The following is an 18012-nucleotide window of genomic DNA, read 5'->3' on the forward strand; positions in this document are numbered from 1 at the left end:
CAAATATAAAGAGATTAGCAGTAGCTTTACAGGAAAATAAAACAGGCATATAAATTACAGTAAGAGCAAGACTATCAAAATAAACGAAGAAACAGCATCAACATTGCTCACCATATATAGCCTATATACATAGATCCAGATATAAAAGCACTCACTTACAGCCTGGGCTCAAGTCAGCAGCTGAGTTCTAGATAGAAGAGACCGTTTTATTCTGAAAGGTGTGTAACAGGAAACTGTTCAATACCGGAGGGGTTTTATTCAAACGGTGGCCCCGCCCCCTGCTCCTACCTGTGCGCCCAGGTAGATGCAGGAGCCGCTGGACCAGGAGAACTGTTATCTGTCATGGCGGAGTCGCAGATGCTGTGTATGGACGACGAACATGTCAACGAGAAGGTCCCGGAGTCCAGACCCGAGTTCTACTACAGCGAGGAGCAGCGAGCGGCCCTGGAGCAGCTGCTCCGGAGCGGGGACGGCGCCTTCAAGATGCGCCTGAAGGAGGACAACGTGAAGGACTTCCTCTCCGCCCGGGAGGTCAAGTCCATCCGCAAGAGCTTCCACGAGTACGACTCCGAGAGCGACTCCGAGGCCGGGGACCCGGGCAAGAGCAAGGGCTCCTCCAGCGCCGACTCCGGGGTGCACTCCACCTACTGGCCCGAGATGTCCGACACCGAGGTCCCGCCGCTGGACATCGGCTGGTCCGGCAGCAGCAGCCAGTACAAGGGGGCGACCCGCGTGTCCGTGTACACCCACCCCCCCAAAGAGTCCGGGCCCCACATCAAGGAGGTCGTGAGGAGACTGATCCAAGAATCACACAAGGTCAGTTCAGCTCCTGTCCAGGTCTGCAAAAAATCCGGGTTCTTTTTTATCCCTTTTATTTTGAAGAATCGCTTTGTCAATTAAAAGGTCAGAAAACAGTCAAACCCAACCTGAGTGGTTTCTTGGATTTGACCTAAAGTCAAAAATCTGTCAAACTCCCAAAGGAAAAGCCTCAAACCATCACATGGTTTGAGGCAAGAGCAAATATTAGTCATGTGTAATGGATGTGTAATAGATCAAATAGTTGATGATTAATTGTGTAAATAGAGTTATAATAGCTGAGAGAAGAGATCAACGTACTGCAAAGATCCCTGGAAACCAAGTCAATCTGCAGTTTACAGATAAAACTTTGTGTTAATAATGAATTGTGTGGTAAATCACTTTTTTTCCAGTAAGGCCCTCGAGATGCTCAAGTATTTAAAAACGAATAATCAAACCCAGGGCCGGGCCTGGCAATGTTGGAGCCCTGGGCGAGATTTCAGATCCCCCCCCAGGCCCCCCAACATACACACGCTAAACTGCAAGCGCCTGGGGCCTCACTTATATCAGCTGCCATTTATATCCTTTAGTGCGTACGCCACTTCTCAAGCAAACTTTGGGAACTATAAAAACTAACTCTACAGGAGGATGTGTGCACTTGTATGCACTTGCAAAAACTCGCACTAGCTGTAATTACTGCAGCAGCAACTAGGAGGTGGATAACAGCGGACCTCTAGGCCAAACACTTTATGTAAATTACACTGTTTCGAGTCGTATCTGATTGTCGTGGATGACACCACAGGAGCAGTATGGAGACATTTTGTTTTTTTCTGTTGTTTTTTTTGTTTTTTGATAAACATTTACCTCAATTGCATTGTATCTGTTCATCCCTGAACCTCAACCTTGGGACTCAAACACTTCACCCTACCCTCCATCGGCTTAGAAGGGTGAAGATAAGGAGTGAATGTTCCGTTTTTGATGTACTACCCCTTTAACTTGATTAATAGGATCAGCAACTCGTGGCCACTCGGTGTATTTTCTTTTATTAATGAGATCACTGCTGTGGCCACCAAACAATCTGTCTTTCTTCACCTCCACCTCCACCTCACCAACAAGCTCCTCGATGTCCGTTTAAGAAGGCTGAGCTTCTTCTTCTCATATCGCTTGATGCCAAACAAAAAGAGGGAAATACCTTGATACATCCAATATTGATGAAGGTGGTGAGTTTCAGTGGCCAAGGAGCTTCATTACATATTTCTTCATGTCCGTCTGACAGTTCAAAGAACTGCTGCAGCAGTTAGCACTGAGGTCATAGTTCTTTCTTGAGTATTTACTTTGACGAAGGTCCCATTTGTTTGTAAACAATCTGAGCATAGCACGTTTGGTTCATTACTTTTCTGTTGTTTCGCCTGTTGCTTGATCCTCCCTATAGCTTCAAGATGGCTACATCACATCCTGAATTAATGAGCAATGGCTAAAGACAAATATACTAGATAAACTGAAAAACTTTAAATCTGACTGGATAAACTATACTACAAAATGTGATGTCAACAACACACATTCTTATTGGTTAAATTTGTCAGGCCCTTAGGATTCAATTACGGCCTTTTTGCGTGAACTCGCCTTCATTAAACACATTTATAACACCGCTACCGTATTGGGTTGGGTAATAACTGACAGTGTAATAAAACTCATCAGTGTCTTCTTCATGTAAATGTACGTGGCCCACAGCCAAGTAACCGATCCAGATATGATTTAAAACTCATTACATCTGTTGTTATTGTGTTTCCAGTGTCCACAGGGAGATCTGATCGCTCTATTTAGCTCTTGTCATCCTCCTTTTTCTCCACTATCTCCAATTGTACAAAAAGGAAGCCAAAATATCTCAGATTTGATTCATTTGGAGCAAGTCTGTGCAGGAGAGATTCATGTGTATTTTGATATTTTTGGGTAATGACCAATTGTGCAGCTAGTCACCTGGACGTGATCAAGATGGCTTTGCTTCACTTTTAGAAGAGCCTTCATGTCGCCCATCTCTCTGTGCGGTATTTTCAATTTTTAACTATCAGGTCCGATCATTATTTTATGTGAATTGTCAATGTAATTAGATTTACTATGCACTATGCATCCCGGATCACCTCCAGAAGTCATCTGTCTGATCAGGTCACAATCTGTCCTCCATGCGTCTCGGGTGCATTTCTACCTGAACTGTCCTGTGATCAAACTCTGTCCTAGTGTTTCACAAGAAACACAGTTGAATGCAGCCTGGTTTGTATTGAGCAATAGTTTTTTTGTGGTCGTTTCTTGTTGTGTAACAATTCCGCAGCACAACAGACCTCTTCCTCCATAGCAACGTTTCAGCTGACCCCCCTTTAAACCCTTTCAACATCTGAACATTATCACCTTGAGTGAAGACGGAGCTTACTGCAAGACCATTGTATAATTTTTTAATATGTGTACATCTTGAAATGTACTCAATGTACAAAAAAAACTAATATTATTGCACATGGTCCCAAATTCAAACTGTAAAAGTTGTATGTCGTTTTAATTTCATCATGAAGAACAGTACAGTAAAAACAGTTACAGGTCAATTATCCACAGGTGCTCTCACCCCCAAACACAAGTAGTTATATAACTGTAACTAAACAACATAAAACCAAATGTGTGTGAACATCATATTTTGCCTGTGCATCATTTTCCATGGAATTGCTCACAAAGCTAATGGCAGTAATTTCCATTTAAAACAACGGGAGAGTCGTGAACAGGTTTTTACAAGCTTAGTCACCTTTGGTTCAGGCGTTGGGGGCCGAGCTTCTGTAAATGTCAGCTGCACATCAGGACTTGCATCAGACAGATTAAGACTCTCAGCCTGTGGCCCAGTCACTCAGGGCTTCTTAACAAGCCTCTCCTTTATTTCTCCCACTCAGATTCCCACTGATCATTGACCTGCCAGGCATGCACAAACAAAAAAAAGCTGACGAGGGGAACATTCATGTAGGATCGGGCGGATGTTTAGCACCACAGGCTATAACAGTTTGGTAAAGACATATAGTTTGTTCTGACTGGCTTAGAAAGAACAGTTTCTCCTTTTTGAGGTGAGGAGGATTGTACAGACTGTAACTTGATTCCTATCTGATAATATTATATTCGTGATCAGGGTAACTGTTGTGTTTTTACAGGAAGTGTAATATCAGTAAATTTATTTCCTTTTAAACGCAAGAATTAGCAAGTGCAAATTTTAACCGAACTTCAAGAAAACGGAAAAATTAAAATGTGAGTTAATTTGTATATTCCATCCACGCGCAGAATGTGAATATTGGAAAATAGAGACTTAGAGATGCCAATTCTCCAGCTCCACAGTATTTAGGCTTTCAAAGTTACACTGCCCTCATCGCGCCACACAGATCTGATGTTTTCGTCTGCTGAGTAAAGCCTTTCTGCCTTTTCAAGATTTATTTTTTCACTTTGACATTTCAACTCTTTTTTTCACATCCCACATGCAAATACACACAAATATTTGAATACAAATAAACCTCATGTCAACATTTAATTCATTTTAAGTTAATCCCCTGGGAAACATTTAGACAACGTGCCTTTCAATTGGCAAACAACAAAACATTTGAAAGGGAGTGTGCATTGTCCTAATAAAGGCTATATTGATATTTATATGTGTGATTACACAAAAAGTAAAAAATGATAGTCCTCGTAACTTTGCTGCCACAAAGTCAACTGTGACCATTTCTGTTTTAGTCGAGAGCGTACGAAATAAAGATTGAATCGCAACTAGTTGTGCCAACGGAAAGAGTCTGAAACCTGCTCGAATAGATGTTACATGTTGGCCTGATGAGATCACTCTCTAATTTGCATAATTGTGTCTTAAAATTACTGAGTGAAGAAAAAACGCTATATGTTGATCAGCTATTCGTCTAATTAAAATCTTTATATTTGTTGACCTGAACTAGAAGGTTTCGTTTTTATCTGCATTTGTTTGTTAGTTTGCAGGATTTTGCAGATTTCCACAAAACTTTGAAGGATCCGGTAGAGGCCATTCTAGTTTTAGATTTGCAACTTCTTCATTACAATATCATCATGAATCCATGAATGATTCGCTTCGTATTCCCCTACATTGACATCCACAATGAAAGAGACGACTAAATGTTAGTCTGACTCTGCTGTCACACTGCTCCTTGACTTAAGGCCGGAGCATGCTTCTTGTAACGCAGGACTCGTTGTCATTCATGGTTTTCCAACCGTTGCGCGTGTTGCCATGCAATTCCCCGCCAGAACACTAGGCGGAGTAATGTTTTTCGTCGAAGTCGGCTCTTCTTCGTGTTTGGCACGAAGAAGAGCGATTTATTTACATCGCCACGGCGGCTCATCAGAGCCTTTTTCTGGCGGAAAAATCCGCCGGTCAGTGACGGGTTATACTAGTGGTCATAGTTTCGGATCTCTTCTGCCAAGTGCTCTTCTATTTGGTCCATATTCGTTCTTCTAAATCTTCCGTGGTTTCCGGGCATGAACCATAAATGTGACTCCGGAAATGATGTAGTTAGCAGACCAATCACAGCCCTTGCGGGCGGGTGACGCTTGCGGGGCTTTGTCGTCTAGTTAGAAAAATTGGCCGACGCACGTAAGGACGTAAGAAGGCCTACGATAGCAGGGGGCCCGGCAGGGCTCTTGCGCTTCCGGGCCCGTGAAAACGCAGAAGCATGCTCCGGCCTTTATGTGGCCTAGATCATCATGCTGGGAAAGCTCTATTTACCCCACGCACCTTAAAGCACACAGTGGAGGCTGTAAACATGGTTTTAGTCTGGATGAACGTGAAACTGAAAGAAAAGGACGCACACAGGTAAAAGATTTATCCGGTTTCAAGTGGATGCCCTGCGAAAGAGTAAATTGATTATCTCTATTTTCAGTCTACAGGAGCTTTGACAGATTAATTAGCTGCTTATATGCTGAGATTGCTCCTCTCAAGGTGTATTTATACCTCTGAAAGGCTGCCAAATACATGACACAGTAGTCTGCATATCAGGATCCTGAAGTTCCAATTGTTGCTCTCATACACACACACACACAACCGTTCACGCACACACACACACATTTTGGAGGATGAAAAAAACTGTAGAGGAGAATACTGTGCAACAGAAATAGAAAGAGCCCAGCTGTTGAAATGAGAAAGAGGTTAGGAATGGAGAACCACGTGCAGATAATATCAGACTTTACTCGTCACATTTTGTTCATGACAGAAGTTCAGTCAGACGACTCAGGTTTAAACGTTTATTGCAGCAGTGGAACAGGTTTAGTGTTTGGCGTCTAGGCTCCAACTTTATCACTCCCCCATATGATTACACAGGAACGATGGGAGTGATGAGCAAATACTGGAAACCCCCCGTCGGAGCCTTCAGGTGGATGCTGGGGTGGTGGAGGGGCTGAAGCAACTGGTAGCAATACTGAAGCAGCAGTGCAAGCTAAGGGGATGATGGGAAATTTCTCTCTGTGATCATGTGAGGATTAACATCAGTTTAATAGGATCAATCAGATTACAAAACAGTGTTACTCATCAAGACCAGTGCGAAAGGATGGAGGCTGACTGTCCATCAGTGGTTAAAGTTCACCGAATTGCGTCAAACCAACAATTTCAACAACTCTTTGTCTTCCTGGACTGACAGGCTGAAAATGTCTCGACATTTAATAAAGTTCATATTTAATCATCAGCTTCAAACCCTTCAGGCAGAGGACATGTCGTAACCTGCCTTTTAGCCTCGTCAGTCTACAGGATGTTTCAAAAGTATTGGCCACATTTAAAAAAAAAAGATTCTATTTCCCAACTGACTAAACTCGTCAGGTAAGTTTAGACTGTACACTGCAAAAGTGAGGCTAATTTGTGGTAAAGTTGTGTTTGATGAAATTGATTAACATAGAAAACATAACATGCAACGTAGCATTATTAACTCATAGGATTAGTGTAAGTCAGCAAAATTACCCCTTTGTGCCAAAATGTAATGGGTAATCCCCCAAACCTTCCACCAAGTTCTCAGTTTTTGTGTAATCCTGCTGACAAACAAACAGCAATGAAAACATCACCAGCTTGACAGAGTTAAGGACTTGAGACCAATTAAATGTTGGCAGTTTTGCTTGAGACAAGACTAAAACGATGAATCATTAACAAGTTCTAACCTTTTAAGTAGTAAACATAAGAGGAACACAACGTTCATTCCTCAATACACGATCCAACCCTCAGGTAGGATGAGTAACTGTTAACGTGCACTTCATTTAGATTGATGCCCCAATTACTTGTCACAATTTGTGTTGCTTATCTATCGTATGATTGTGTTTCACACATACACACACACACACATGTGTCTACCAGTAGAACCTGCTGGATCAGGCTGATACATGAACACGAAAGCTGCAGGAAATCAGGACCTTGAAAAACTCTCACATGATGAGGCTGAGCTGTAAAACGCTCCACGTGTTTGTCTATTAAAATATACAGTGCACTTAAATGTACTGTAATACATCTTGTGACAGGCTGATTTAACTGTGCAAGGCTCCTAAAGACACAAGTTGTGTGCCGTGTATGTTCATCTTGGCCGGACTGATATCAATGCGCCTTTAATTGTCTGGGAAAATAACTTCCACTGACTCATCAACTGCTACTTTCCACTAACGATTTGAATCCCATGCTGTAATAATACGCATTGTGTTTACCTGCAGAGGGAGGGGTGGAATTTCTTTTATTGGTCTTAATGATGCAGCAGGCGGGTATACAAACAGCAGTAACGCACACAGAGCGGCAAACTTCACCAACCAGGAAAATAAATAAACGAGAGATAGAACTAGCTTTGCAGTTTCCGAGTGTCTAGTACTTAACCTGTTGTTTCAGTCTTAAGTAACTTTCGAGAATATATAGGTGGAGAAGGTTTTACTGGATAAAATGTCCTTAAAGTATAAAAACTATTTATAATTCAAACAAGTCCCAGTTATTAAGGAGGATACATCTTCATTGCTTTTGGCCGACTGTTCAAAGTGATCACGCAAAACTACAGAACCAGATTGATTGAAACATGGTTGAAGGGCGGGATCATGGGTCATGGAAGAACTTTTCCAGTGGTTTTGATTAAAGGGGCGAGACAAATTTAGAATGAGTGTTGGTGAAGCTTGACTGAATGAAAGGGGACTGTTGGCCAAGGTATGAACATTTTACTGAGTGTCAATCTAGTTAGTGGTATATTTTAATACAGTCCCAGACAGGGGGTTTTGTTAAGTTGCTTGGGCTGTCGGGATTTTGAAAAAAAGTGGGGGTCTTCTGGTGTCACTAACTCTGCTTTTTTGTGTTTATCAATATTAAAGATAATTAATTATTGTACATATTTATTATTTTAGTTTATTAAAAATATTTCAATTCAGAATTAAACATTTCAGAGGTAAACTGATGACCTTTATTTTGGGGAGAGGCTGCTGCACTCGTATTAAATTCAAATTTTGTATGGATATATTACAGAATGCTTTTAATGTGTCGGGATCAGGCTCTACAGGATGTGAACAGCCTCCATTGCTGCTGCATTATAATTGTACCTCCCAATTCTAATTGTTTCTCAGGTGGTGGCCATAGTCATGGACCTCCTGACGGACCTGCAGATCCTTCAGGACCTGCTGGATGCCTCGTCGCGACGCGGGGTGGCCGTCTACACTGTGCTGGAGGCCAGGGGAGTGCCCCACTTCCTGGATATGTGCGCTCGGCTGCAGATTAATGCGGTGCATCTGCGGGTGAGAACTGAGCTCAGCAAACAGTGGAGAGCACGACACAGGGAGGAGACTTGCTTGTACAACACACAAAGAACAAATTAACGAGTTTGAAGGAAAGCACCTAAGTGGGTCAGTGCTGTAACTCCTGTAGTAAACAATGGCAGTGACTGCAATGATTATCACGGCTTAAACTGTGTTTTGTATCCCGGCCTTTGAGAAGGTTTGACAGAGTTAGTTTATGTGCTTATGGTACAACATTAACAACTGTTAAAACATGACAAATGGCTTCTAAAGGGATCATTTCTAAAGGGTGAATAAACTGTAGTTAAATTCATTCATAATTTACCATAAAGTATAAGCCGGTGATAAGAACACATTTTGAGTTGTCAGGTTGTGTAAAATCTGATCTTAGCTCTTTATCTTAGACAAACCTCACCAATGGAATGAAAAAGTAGCTGCAGCACATCTACATTAAAATCCACTTAGACTGCTTACCGACATGTACAACTTAAGTAGGTGTAACAATCAATTGCATAGTTGTGTGCAGTAAGTAATAATCTTTGGCTTTAATTTGTAAGTAAAAGTGTTTGTTTTTTTTAACTGCGTGTGTCCAAATTAAGTGGGTTTTTCTTTGTTACAATTAATTAAATAGTTTTTATTCCAAACCAGTATTATTCCAAGTATTCCAATTAACTAGAGTTAATTTTGCCAAGTCATTCTATTGAGCTACTTATGGAAACCATTCACAGCGATAGTTATGTTGGGAAGCTAAAAGGAGCTAGCTAGCTAATTTGCCTATAAAAGCAAATTTTCATTTCTACCAACCAATTCCCCCTTTATGTATGCAGAATGCAAATCTCGTAAACCGCTTCACGCTTGGCATGTGTATTAAAGAGAGTGCAGTGAAGAATTTGGTGCATTTTGGGTCCGAAGAAAGAAAGATTCTATAGGAAATACTATATACAACTTTTTGACCCACTTGTGGAAAACTGTAGTAGAAATACATACACTTTATTTTCTTTTGAATACCTGAAAAATGAAATGTAGAAATGCTGGGAACAGACCAGTGCAGCATAACCCATTAATACAACCATAGGTTGAATAATATCATATGGATTTATATGTGTGCATTTAATATTATAAGTTACAGATCCTGTAAGAAATTACCGAAGTGCTGATCTAGATCAACAGCAAACAGCAGTTCACTGAGCCGAACTGTCATCCTATCTCCTCAGGGACACAATACCCAGCCTTATCTGCTGTAACGCAGAGTTTCCTCGCTCCAGTCTAGTTGAACTGGAGCACTGAAGTACCTGGCAGTTGTGGTGTCAGTTGATAAGGCAGTGAAAGGCCTTTTCAGAGCGCTGGGTTCTGTTACTCTTACTTCTTACAAATGAACATTCATAGATCCTGAGAACAGATCTGAAAACTGTAACTCGATGCTTCAACTCCACACCGGGGTTAACCCGGCGAGGAAAGCCTCCTCCCTGTGTGTCGACTCGCTATTTATGTTGCCATTTCTTTCTTAAGTCAACATATGTACCTAAAGGGTTCGAGCTCAACCTTTTATTACTTGAGAAGTTTACTTTATTTGGAAAGGTGTGACCGCAAAGTTTAACTTGGCATCACCTTTGATCAACCAGTTGTCCTCGATACAACAGGGGACCTTCGATAGCTGCGGCCCAGTGCGTTTACTCAGGCTTACCTGTGTGATTTTAAGCCTGCTGAAATGTGTAATCAAGCGGGTGTTTCTTTACAGAACCTCCGTGTGCGGATGGTGAAAGGTGCAGGACTGCCCATGTCGTTTGGAAAACTGCCTGGCTCCCTGTGCTCCAAATACATGTTGGTGGACGGAGAGAAAGTTATGTTTGGCTCTTACAGGTGAGCATATTGTTTTTTAATATTACATCAAATTCAATAGAATGTGTTCCATTTTCAACGTGTTCAAAGAATTGAAAAATGTTACTTGTCAACTGCACGCCTTTATTTGCTACCTTTAGTAAATAGTCCTTGTAAAATGAAGTTATTGTTTAAAACATGTCACACCAAGGTACATTTTATTTGGAAAATACGTCAAGCTATAGCTGATGATAATTACACTGACCATCAGATCCTAAAATAAAAAAACTGGCTTTAAATTTTATAGAGCCCGACAGATTCATCGTTAAATCAAATAAAAAAGGTTAAAGATTTTTTTTTAAATGGCCGATATCAAAAACAGAATTTTACAGAATAAACAAAGCAGATATATGCGATTTCATGTTTACATTTATACAATTCTAAATTATAATTCTCAATATAAGTTCTACATATTTTGTTGTATTTGCGATTTATTTTATTTTTATTTATAGTTATAATATAAGTAGATATAATAATATTTATCATAATAAAGATTATGGTTCAACTGTAGAATATCAAACCTCAGTTACATTTCTTTGTCAGAAGGGTATGATGATGACATCCTAATAATCATTGCCCCTTGACATGTAAAAAATATGAAACTATATATGTATAGTGTGTGCATGGAAAGATTGGCTTGTATGTACATATTAGGGGTGGGAATTGGCAAAAATGTGACGATTCAATAGTATTGCGATATTTGGGCCACGATTCAATAGTATTGCGATTCTGCGTTATATTGCGATAATGCAAGTATTGCGATTCGATTCTGCGATATATTGCGATTTCATGTCCCCCATATTATTCAAAGGCATTACAAAAAATTAGGAAAATAAGACTGCTCAACTCACTTCAAATGTCACATTCAATTCTGTGAACAACATTGTCTTCTACACATTAACTGAAGTGCAAAAACTAAGAAAGGATATTGCAAAAACTTTGTCCTTGAACATTCAGGACACAGGACCTTTGTAATTATTTTCTGAATAGGAGACCTCTCACATCAACACTGAGCTCAATCATATAAATAAGAGTAACCTAGAGCTTCAATCAAATTGAGACCTGAAAGGTCATGACCCAAAATGTTGAATTCATTTGGGAATATTGGCCAACATGTTAAAGTGCTCCTCTGGGCCGTTACTATATCTCTTGCAGTGGAGAACATCCTTTCCGCATACACACTAGGTATCTTTTAAACTCTGAAACTCTCCTCGTCATGCTTTGCCAGCAAGGGGTTGTTACATATATAATTGTAAATAAATATTTATATTGCAATACTTTGTGCTACAGTATCGATATAATCACGGGCTCAAAATATTGAACACTATACTGAACAGAATGGATTTTTTCCCCCACCACTAGTACATATGTGCTGATGTATGTAGGTGTTCACTTGTGCATGCATGTTAAGTTGTCTACATCATAACTTGACATGTCAGGCTGCATGGATAATGATGTGGTGTTTTGAATATTATTTGCTCTTAATATCACTATCAGCCTCGGTCAGACTCCACTTAAAAGCACATTTCTCTCAGAAGCAGCAGCTTGAACACAGGTAGGCAGACTAATGGCAGCCCTAACTGCAGCACATTAAACATGTTGAATGACTGGAATGCTTTCTTAATCGTTCTATTGTTGCAGATCAACTTGTCGTCCATTATCACTTGTGTTGGCAGACGTCTTGTATAAAACCTGAGTGAGATTAATCTGAGGCAGAAAGCTTTCCCACTATAATTAACCAGGCTCAGATAAATAATCAGTACACCTACATTTGTTAACCCTTACTCTCCCTTCATGTGTATGCAAAGACAGGTTTTCATCACGTTGTACAATATGCAAGTGTAGGAGTGTGAAGTACAGGAAGAGGAGTTGACAGCTACTGACTCGCACGGCAGTTTTTTACCCTGCAGTTATGCTTATTGTGGCTGTACTGTTTTATCGTGCTGCGAAAAATGTTTTTATAAATGGGTCCCTATTGTGTATGCACATAAAATCCACTTTGTATTCCATCCTTACTTGAAATTGAAAAAACGTGACCCTGACTCCTTTCAAAACGAATCTGATTGAGCTGTGTTGGATACAGAATTAAGAGTTAAGCTCTTGTGTACAGCCGCATGTGTCTGAATGCAGAAGACTCATCTGTCAATACGTCATCTCTCTTTACCTGGAAATGACTTGCACTGGTTAAACACGTCAGTCCGGAAGCAATTTTCTGTTCTTATCATGAACGTGTTCGTGATGCACAAAAAAGCAGAAGTGCAGTGACAGCTTTGTGCCAAGTGAAATGAGCACATTCATGTTTCGATTCGTCATGCCGCTTTAGGAAATAGAAGTTTAAATGAAAAATTCACAGTCAAGATTACGGAGGGTGTTAAAAACCAATCTGTTGTAGCTTCTTAGGGCTGATATATTACAAAATGCTTTGAAAGGATTCAAATAAGAGTGGTTGTGTGGAAGTTGATAATCAGCTTCAGCAGTCATCAGTTAGTTTTACTAAAAAGTTGACCTACCAAAACTATAGCACTCTTTTTGAAGCTTTATAGTATTTATAGCTTTATAGAAGAAAATATTGTAAAAATGCTTTAAAAACAATAGTAAAAATGTATGCCTATTCTTACTTTACAGAGTTAAATGAGAAGATTTGTTTAATATTAATATGAAACCACGGCTTAGTTTATCTGAGAATAAAGACTTAAACTCAAAAGCACCTCTGATGTTTACTGATTAAAGTGTTATACCATTAATGTGGTTGGGGCCTTTATCTAGGTTGGTGTTAGAGATAGATGAGGCTTTTATATTAGGGCCTTAATTTCCAATTTCCCTTTTTATGCAAACGTCATCCATATAAACCTGTTTATCTTGATAAATTAAACGAAATTTCCATTTTTGTAGCCTTTGTTCAGTCATCCGTGCAGCAGGAGTCACACCAGGCAGTGGCTGTATACTGTATTAAAGTGATTATAATTGACCATGTGAGCAGTCGTAATTGATGCCCTCAGCTGTTGAGACACTGCCATTATTTAGATAATAGCCGTTAAATGACAATATCCATTATCTTGTGTAATTTGTATGAAATCCAAAGTGTAAAAATGAGGATTTGCTCCTCAGATATTTTTTTATATATTCCATGTTAATTGATGAGCTGGAGGATTGTGCTACTTTTTAGAAAGGCTCGCTGTTTACATGCATGTTTGAGTTCATGCAGAGTTCGTGTCAATCTTCTCACCTGACCATCAAAAGATTCCCTGAAGAGTTTGCTTTGGTTAACACCCTTTTCCTCTTCCAGCTTCACTTGGACTTCGTCTCGGATCGACAGGAACACGATCACAGTGATGTCAGGACAAATCGTGGACTTCTTCGACAACGACTTCAGGGAACTTTACGCTGTGTCTGAACAGGTGGACCTCTACAAGGAATTCAACATCACCAAGCCACCCATCCCTGCGCCAAAGCCAAAGGTGGAGAAAACCGTACCTCTGTCAGTCTCCACATCTCGCTTTCAAGTGTCAGTCGGGGACTCCAAGCATATCAACCTGAAGGTGCCAGCTCATAAATATCACAATCCGAAATACTCTCTGGTTTTCGGGAACAGCATGGGCCACACAGGTTCCCTACAAAACCTTTCGACTCATACGGACTCGCTGCTCGGAGAGAACCAGAGAAACGGCCTGCAGAGAAACTTCCTTCCCCCCAGCAGAGAAAAGGAGGAAATAGTGTCCCCGCAAAGTCCGGCTCCACTCACAGAGGAGGAAGGAAAAGGAAGCTTGAAGAATAACCTGTTCCCCGGCACGAAAAAACAGCGCAGCTCCTTCAGGCACTTCCTAAAAGGCAGAGGAGCCAACCAGTGCACAGAGACTATAAAGGAAGGAATAGTCACTCCTCAGAGCCCCTTGCCTTCCCCGAAAGTTTCCGAGACCAAAGACATTGTCGGAGATGAGGTGGAGGACTCATTCGACGTCATCATTGAGAAACCAGGTGCACTGAAATCCAAAATAAAAAAGCCGCCAAAGGTCATGCAGAGGAGCATGTCTCTGCAGACCATCAACACAGGAGATGAAGACGGTAAGTGATCAAATATCTATGATTTCACTTTGTTTCATTTGAATCAGGACTGTAACAATTATTAGACTATTTTCTTAATTTGTTCACCTGACTATTAGGCCTGTTTAAATGGTAGAATGTAGTGTTAACAATTGTGCAGAGCCCCAAAAAATTGCACTATGGTTTACGCCAAACATAATCTTCACAAAAAACAAAACAATCATATCTGTTGATTGACAGATTAATTTACTAATCACTTAAGCTCTCATCCAATTACAACCAGAGTTTTAGAGACAAGAACGAAATGAGTGACTGCAAATACCAATTATTTTATTTATATATTTTTTCTTGTTTGTCTATGAAATGCCAGATGACGGTGACTCCTTTTCTAATCAATTAATCAACTCTAAGAAATTAGACGTATCAATCTTCTCAAATAACTCCTCTACAGAAAATTAATAAGAGCATCACTCAATGCACGAAACATCTTAAGTTTGCAAATCTGAGGAAACATTTGATTTAAAGTGGCTATAATCAATATTTTGTCATAATTTATCAAATGACAAAGTGACAGTCTTACGGCGTTCAGAGTTACTCAGCAGCAAACAGCTGGTGCACTGTGGGTGGAGAACAAAAACAGAGATAAAAGAGAGTCAATGTTGGACTTAGATTAATCAGAGGAAACGAACATGACTCTTAATGAAAGTTTTAACAATGTTGCACTGTTGGTAAAACAAAAAGAGACAATTAAGTGATGATATTTAAATGAACTTGTTTCCACTGCCGTCAAAAAGATGATTGCAGTTTTAACCAATCTTGAGACACAAAACGGCCTCGATTGTGATAATAATATCTTCACCTTGATAATTCAAGTAATTTCTTACTAAATCTCGTCTTTTTTTGTTTGAACAGGGCTGAAAAGCCGGCGGCGTAATCAGAAGAAGAACTGCATCCAGTCATGAGATCGAAAACAAGAGTTGCGTCTGTTAGGGCCATAAAGAGCAGATGGAGGATCTGATGGTTAAACATTAAGCAACAGCTTAGTCACAGTGTCACCTGACAGCAACCAGGTGATGTTACTGTGGGAGAACTGAGTCAGTGCTGTGACGCTGCTTCAGTGAGGGTGACAGTCCTCTGCTGTGCATCATGGGAATCCCTATTAAGGAGATGTTTAACTAATCATGAGGAAAAGCTTCAACTTTGTAGCCAAAGTGTTCTGATGGAAGAGATCTCATAGCCATCATTTTGTTTCTGTTTTTTGGTATTAAATTATTCTACAAGTGTTTTTATATTTGACATTCTTGAACACAACAGAGTCGCCATGGCGTTGTCCAGGTTGCGCGGTTGGATTACATGATGCCCCTGGTTGCTATGGAGGCAGGAAAAGTGATCAGTTGTGCTGTTGTCCCTGAGTTTCACCTTACAGACGACCCTTGGAAACAGAATCAGCATTCATCAGAGTGTGCTGTACAGGCTGTGAATAATGTAGAGTCGGCACAGTCTTGCTGTGTCAGATCTATCATTTCTCTTCTTTAACCCAAGTGAAATTTGTAAGAGATAAAAAATGTGAATCCTTGAGAACCACTTGATAAGCAAATGATCACTGTTTTGTAGCATCATTTTTATAAATAAAGTTTTTCTAATTTGATAACGAATCAAAACTTGTTTGTGTGATTAAATGTAGTGAAATTAAAAGTGAAATTCGGTGTAAATAAATGAAACACTTTTCCCTGAAGCCAAAAATCACAATAAAAGGTTCAATAGTTTTCTTGTCTTCAGGACCGCTCAAGGTGCTTTACATCAGGGGTTCCCAAACTTTTCAGCCTGGGACCCCCAAAATAACGGTGCCAGAGACTGGGGACCCCCAACGACACTGGAGGTGGTTTATAATGTTGCGCACAGCCACGTACATGCACTATGCATGCATACGTGCGTGCGTGCGTGCGTGCGTGCATGCTTGTGCATGTCTGCTCAGGTAGCCTCTCCTTCTCCGCTAGCCTGTCCTGTTCCTGTGGCCTCCTCGATTTGGTTGGTATTAACCAACGTTTCATTGTGACTGTCAATAATTTTCAGCTGCTTTCCAAAAGAGTTTTGGCCAGCTACCGTGTGACTGGTGCTGCTGTAAATTGAACTGTCGCTAACCTGTGTCGTAAGATAAAAAAAGGAAATGTTTTTTTTTTGTGGAGGAAAAAAAGGGGAGAAAAAAGAAAAAAACTGATGGGAAATGTGTAAGCTATTTTATTTAGTGACTCTTATTTTGAAGAGGGGTTTTACCGGAAGGATGTGCTGTACTAAACGGCTGCTATGTCTCCTGTGTCTTCTTTAGGCTGAGGCCTTATATAATACAACAACTAAACGCTCGGCTACAATTGCATGGTTTTATTTTTTTTTAATTTTTTTTTATAAAAAAAATAAATAATTGTATTTTTTTTGGAATGCATTTCGCGACCCCGCCTCTGTGTCTCGCGACCCCCACTTTGGGAACCCCTGCTTTACATTACAGGTGACAACAAACATTCAACGACCCTATACAGCTTTTCATGTGACAAAGCAGCCGGGATCAAACTACCAGCCCTCTGGAGCTGAATACCCCTACTGTAAAAAACATGGCTGCCTCCATAGAGAGGAGCTAGTCCCAATTTAAATGTAAGTATTTAAATAAAAAGGGGCCATTAAAGGGTAAAGAAAACAACGATTCCTGCAATCTTGGTGAAACACACATTAAAACATCGCAAACATTTTTTTGTATTCAATTTCTGCCAATAGATCCCTTTCACCTAAATCCTACACACTGAACCTTTAAGGTGCACATTTAAGTCATTCCTTTTTTACTGTTAGATCTATAGCTTATCCCCAGAATATAGGCCACTGATCTGTTCAGAGCATCATTACAAGATGTCCTTGAGGTTTGAGAGTGAATATCACGCCTTTGTGATTCCTTCCGATGAGGACTTGAACTGTTGATAACTCCAATGTCCAGATAAATGTCCGTATTAGCTCAAACACGAAAAGATTGAAACGGAAACTTTCCAACATGTTTATTGCTCTACGACCCACATTTAACAAGTCATGTAGAATAAGTGTAACAGGCGAGCAGGGCAGGGCAGCAGCTTTGATAGGTTAGAGGCGACCTTCTACCAGAAAACGAACAGTGGGCCACAATCCAAGGAAACTCAAGGCCCAATAGTCCCTTAAATTCAATCAAGCTGCACCAAAATAGATACACTCACAGATATCAGTCCTATAAACATGTGTAGTTTCATAAAATTAAATTCATGAATTATTCCCTGTGAAATAAACAAAAATTGAAAAGTGGAAAAAATGGAAAAAAATCCTGGATCCACACGACAAAATTTAAACCAAACAGAGTAAGACATAAGGTCCTCGGAGGAGATAAAAAAAAAAGTAGGGTCAGCCGTTGTTTTCATTGAGCCAAGCTTCTTGCAAAGTTTCCGTACACGTTGTGTATGAAACTGTATTGAGTTTGAACAAAATATCTTAATTTTAAATCATAAATAAAGTATAAAG

General features: G+C 40.2%; 1 protein-coding gene across 1 annotated transcript; it reads left to right on the forward strand.

Annotated features, from left to right (window-relative positions):
• Positions 1–342: 342 nt before the first annotated feature.
• On the forward strand, positions 343–15779 carry fam83fa (family with sequence similarity 83 member Fa). Its single transcript, XM_061089983.1, has 5 exons — positions 343–816; positions 8398–8565; positions 10304–10425; positions 13730–14505; positions 15397–15779. The coding sequence occupies exons 1-5, from the start codon at positions 343–345 to the stop codon at positions 15444–15446; spliced, it is 1590 nt and encodes a 529-aa protein (XP_060945966.1). The 3' UTR covers positions 15447–15779.
• The last annotated feature ends 2233 nt before the right edge of the window (positions 15780–18012 follow it).

This window comes from Limanda limanda, chromosome 17 (genome assembly GCF_963576545.1).
Source record: "Limanda limanda chromosome 17, fLimLim1.1, whole genome shotgun sequence".
In the NCBI taxonomy this organism is placed as follows: domain Eukaryota; kingdom Metazoa; phylum Chordata; class Actinopteri; order Pleuronectiformes; family Pleuronectidae; genus Limanda; species Limanda limanda.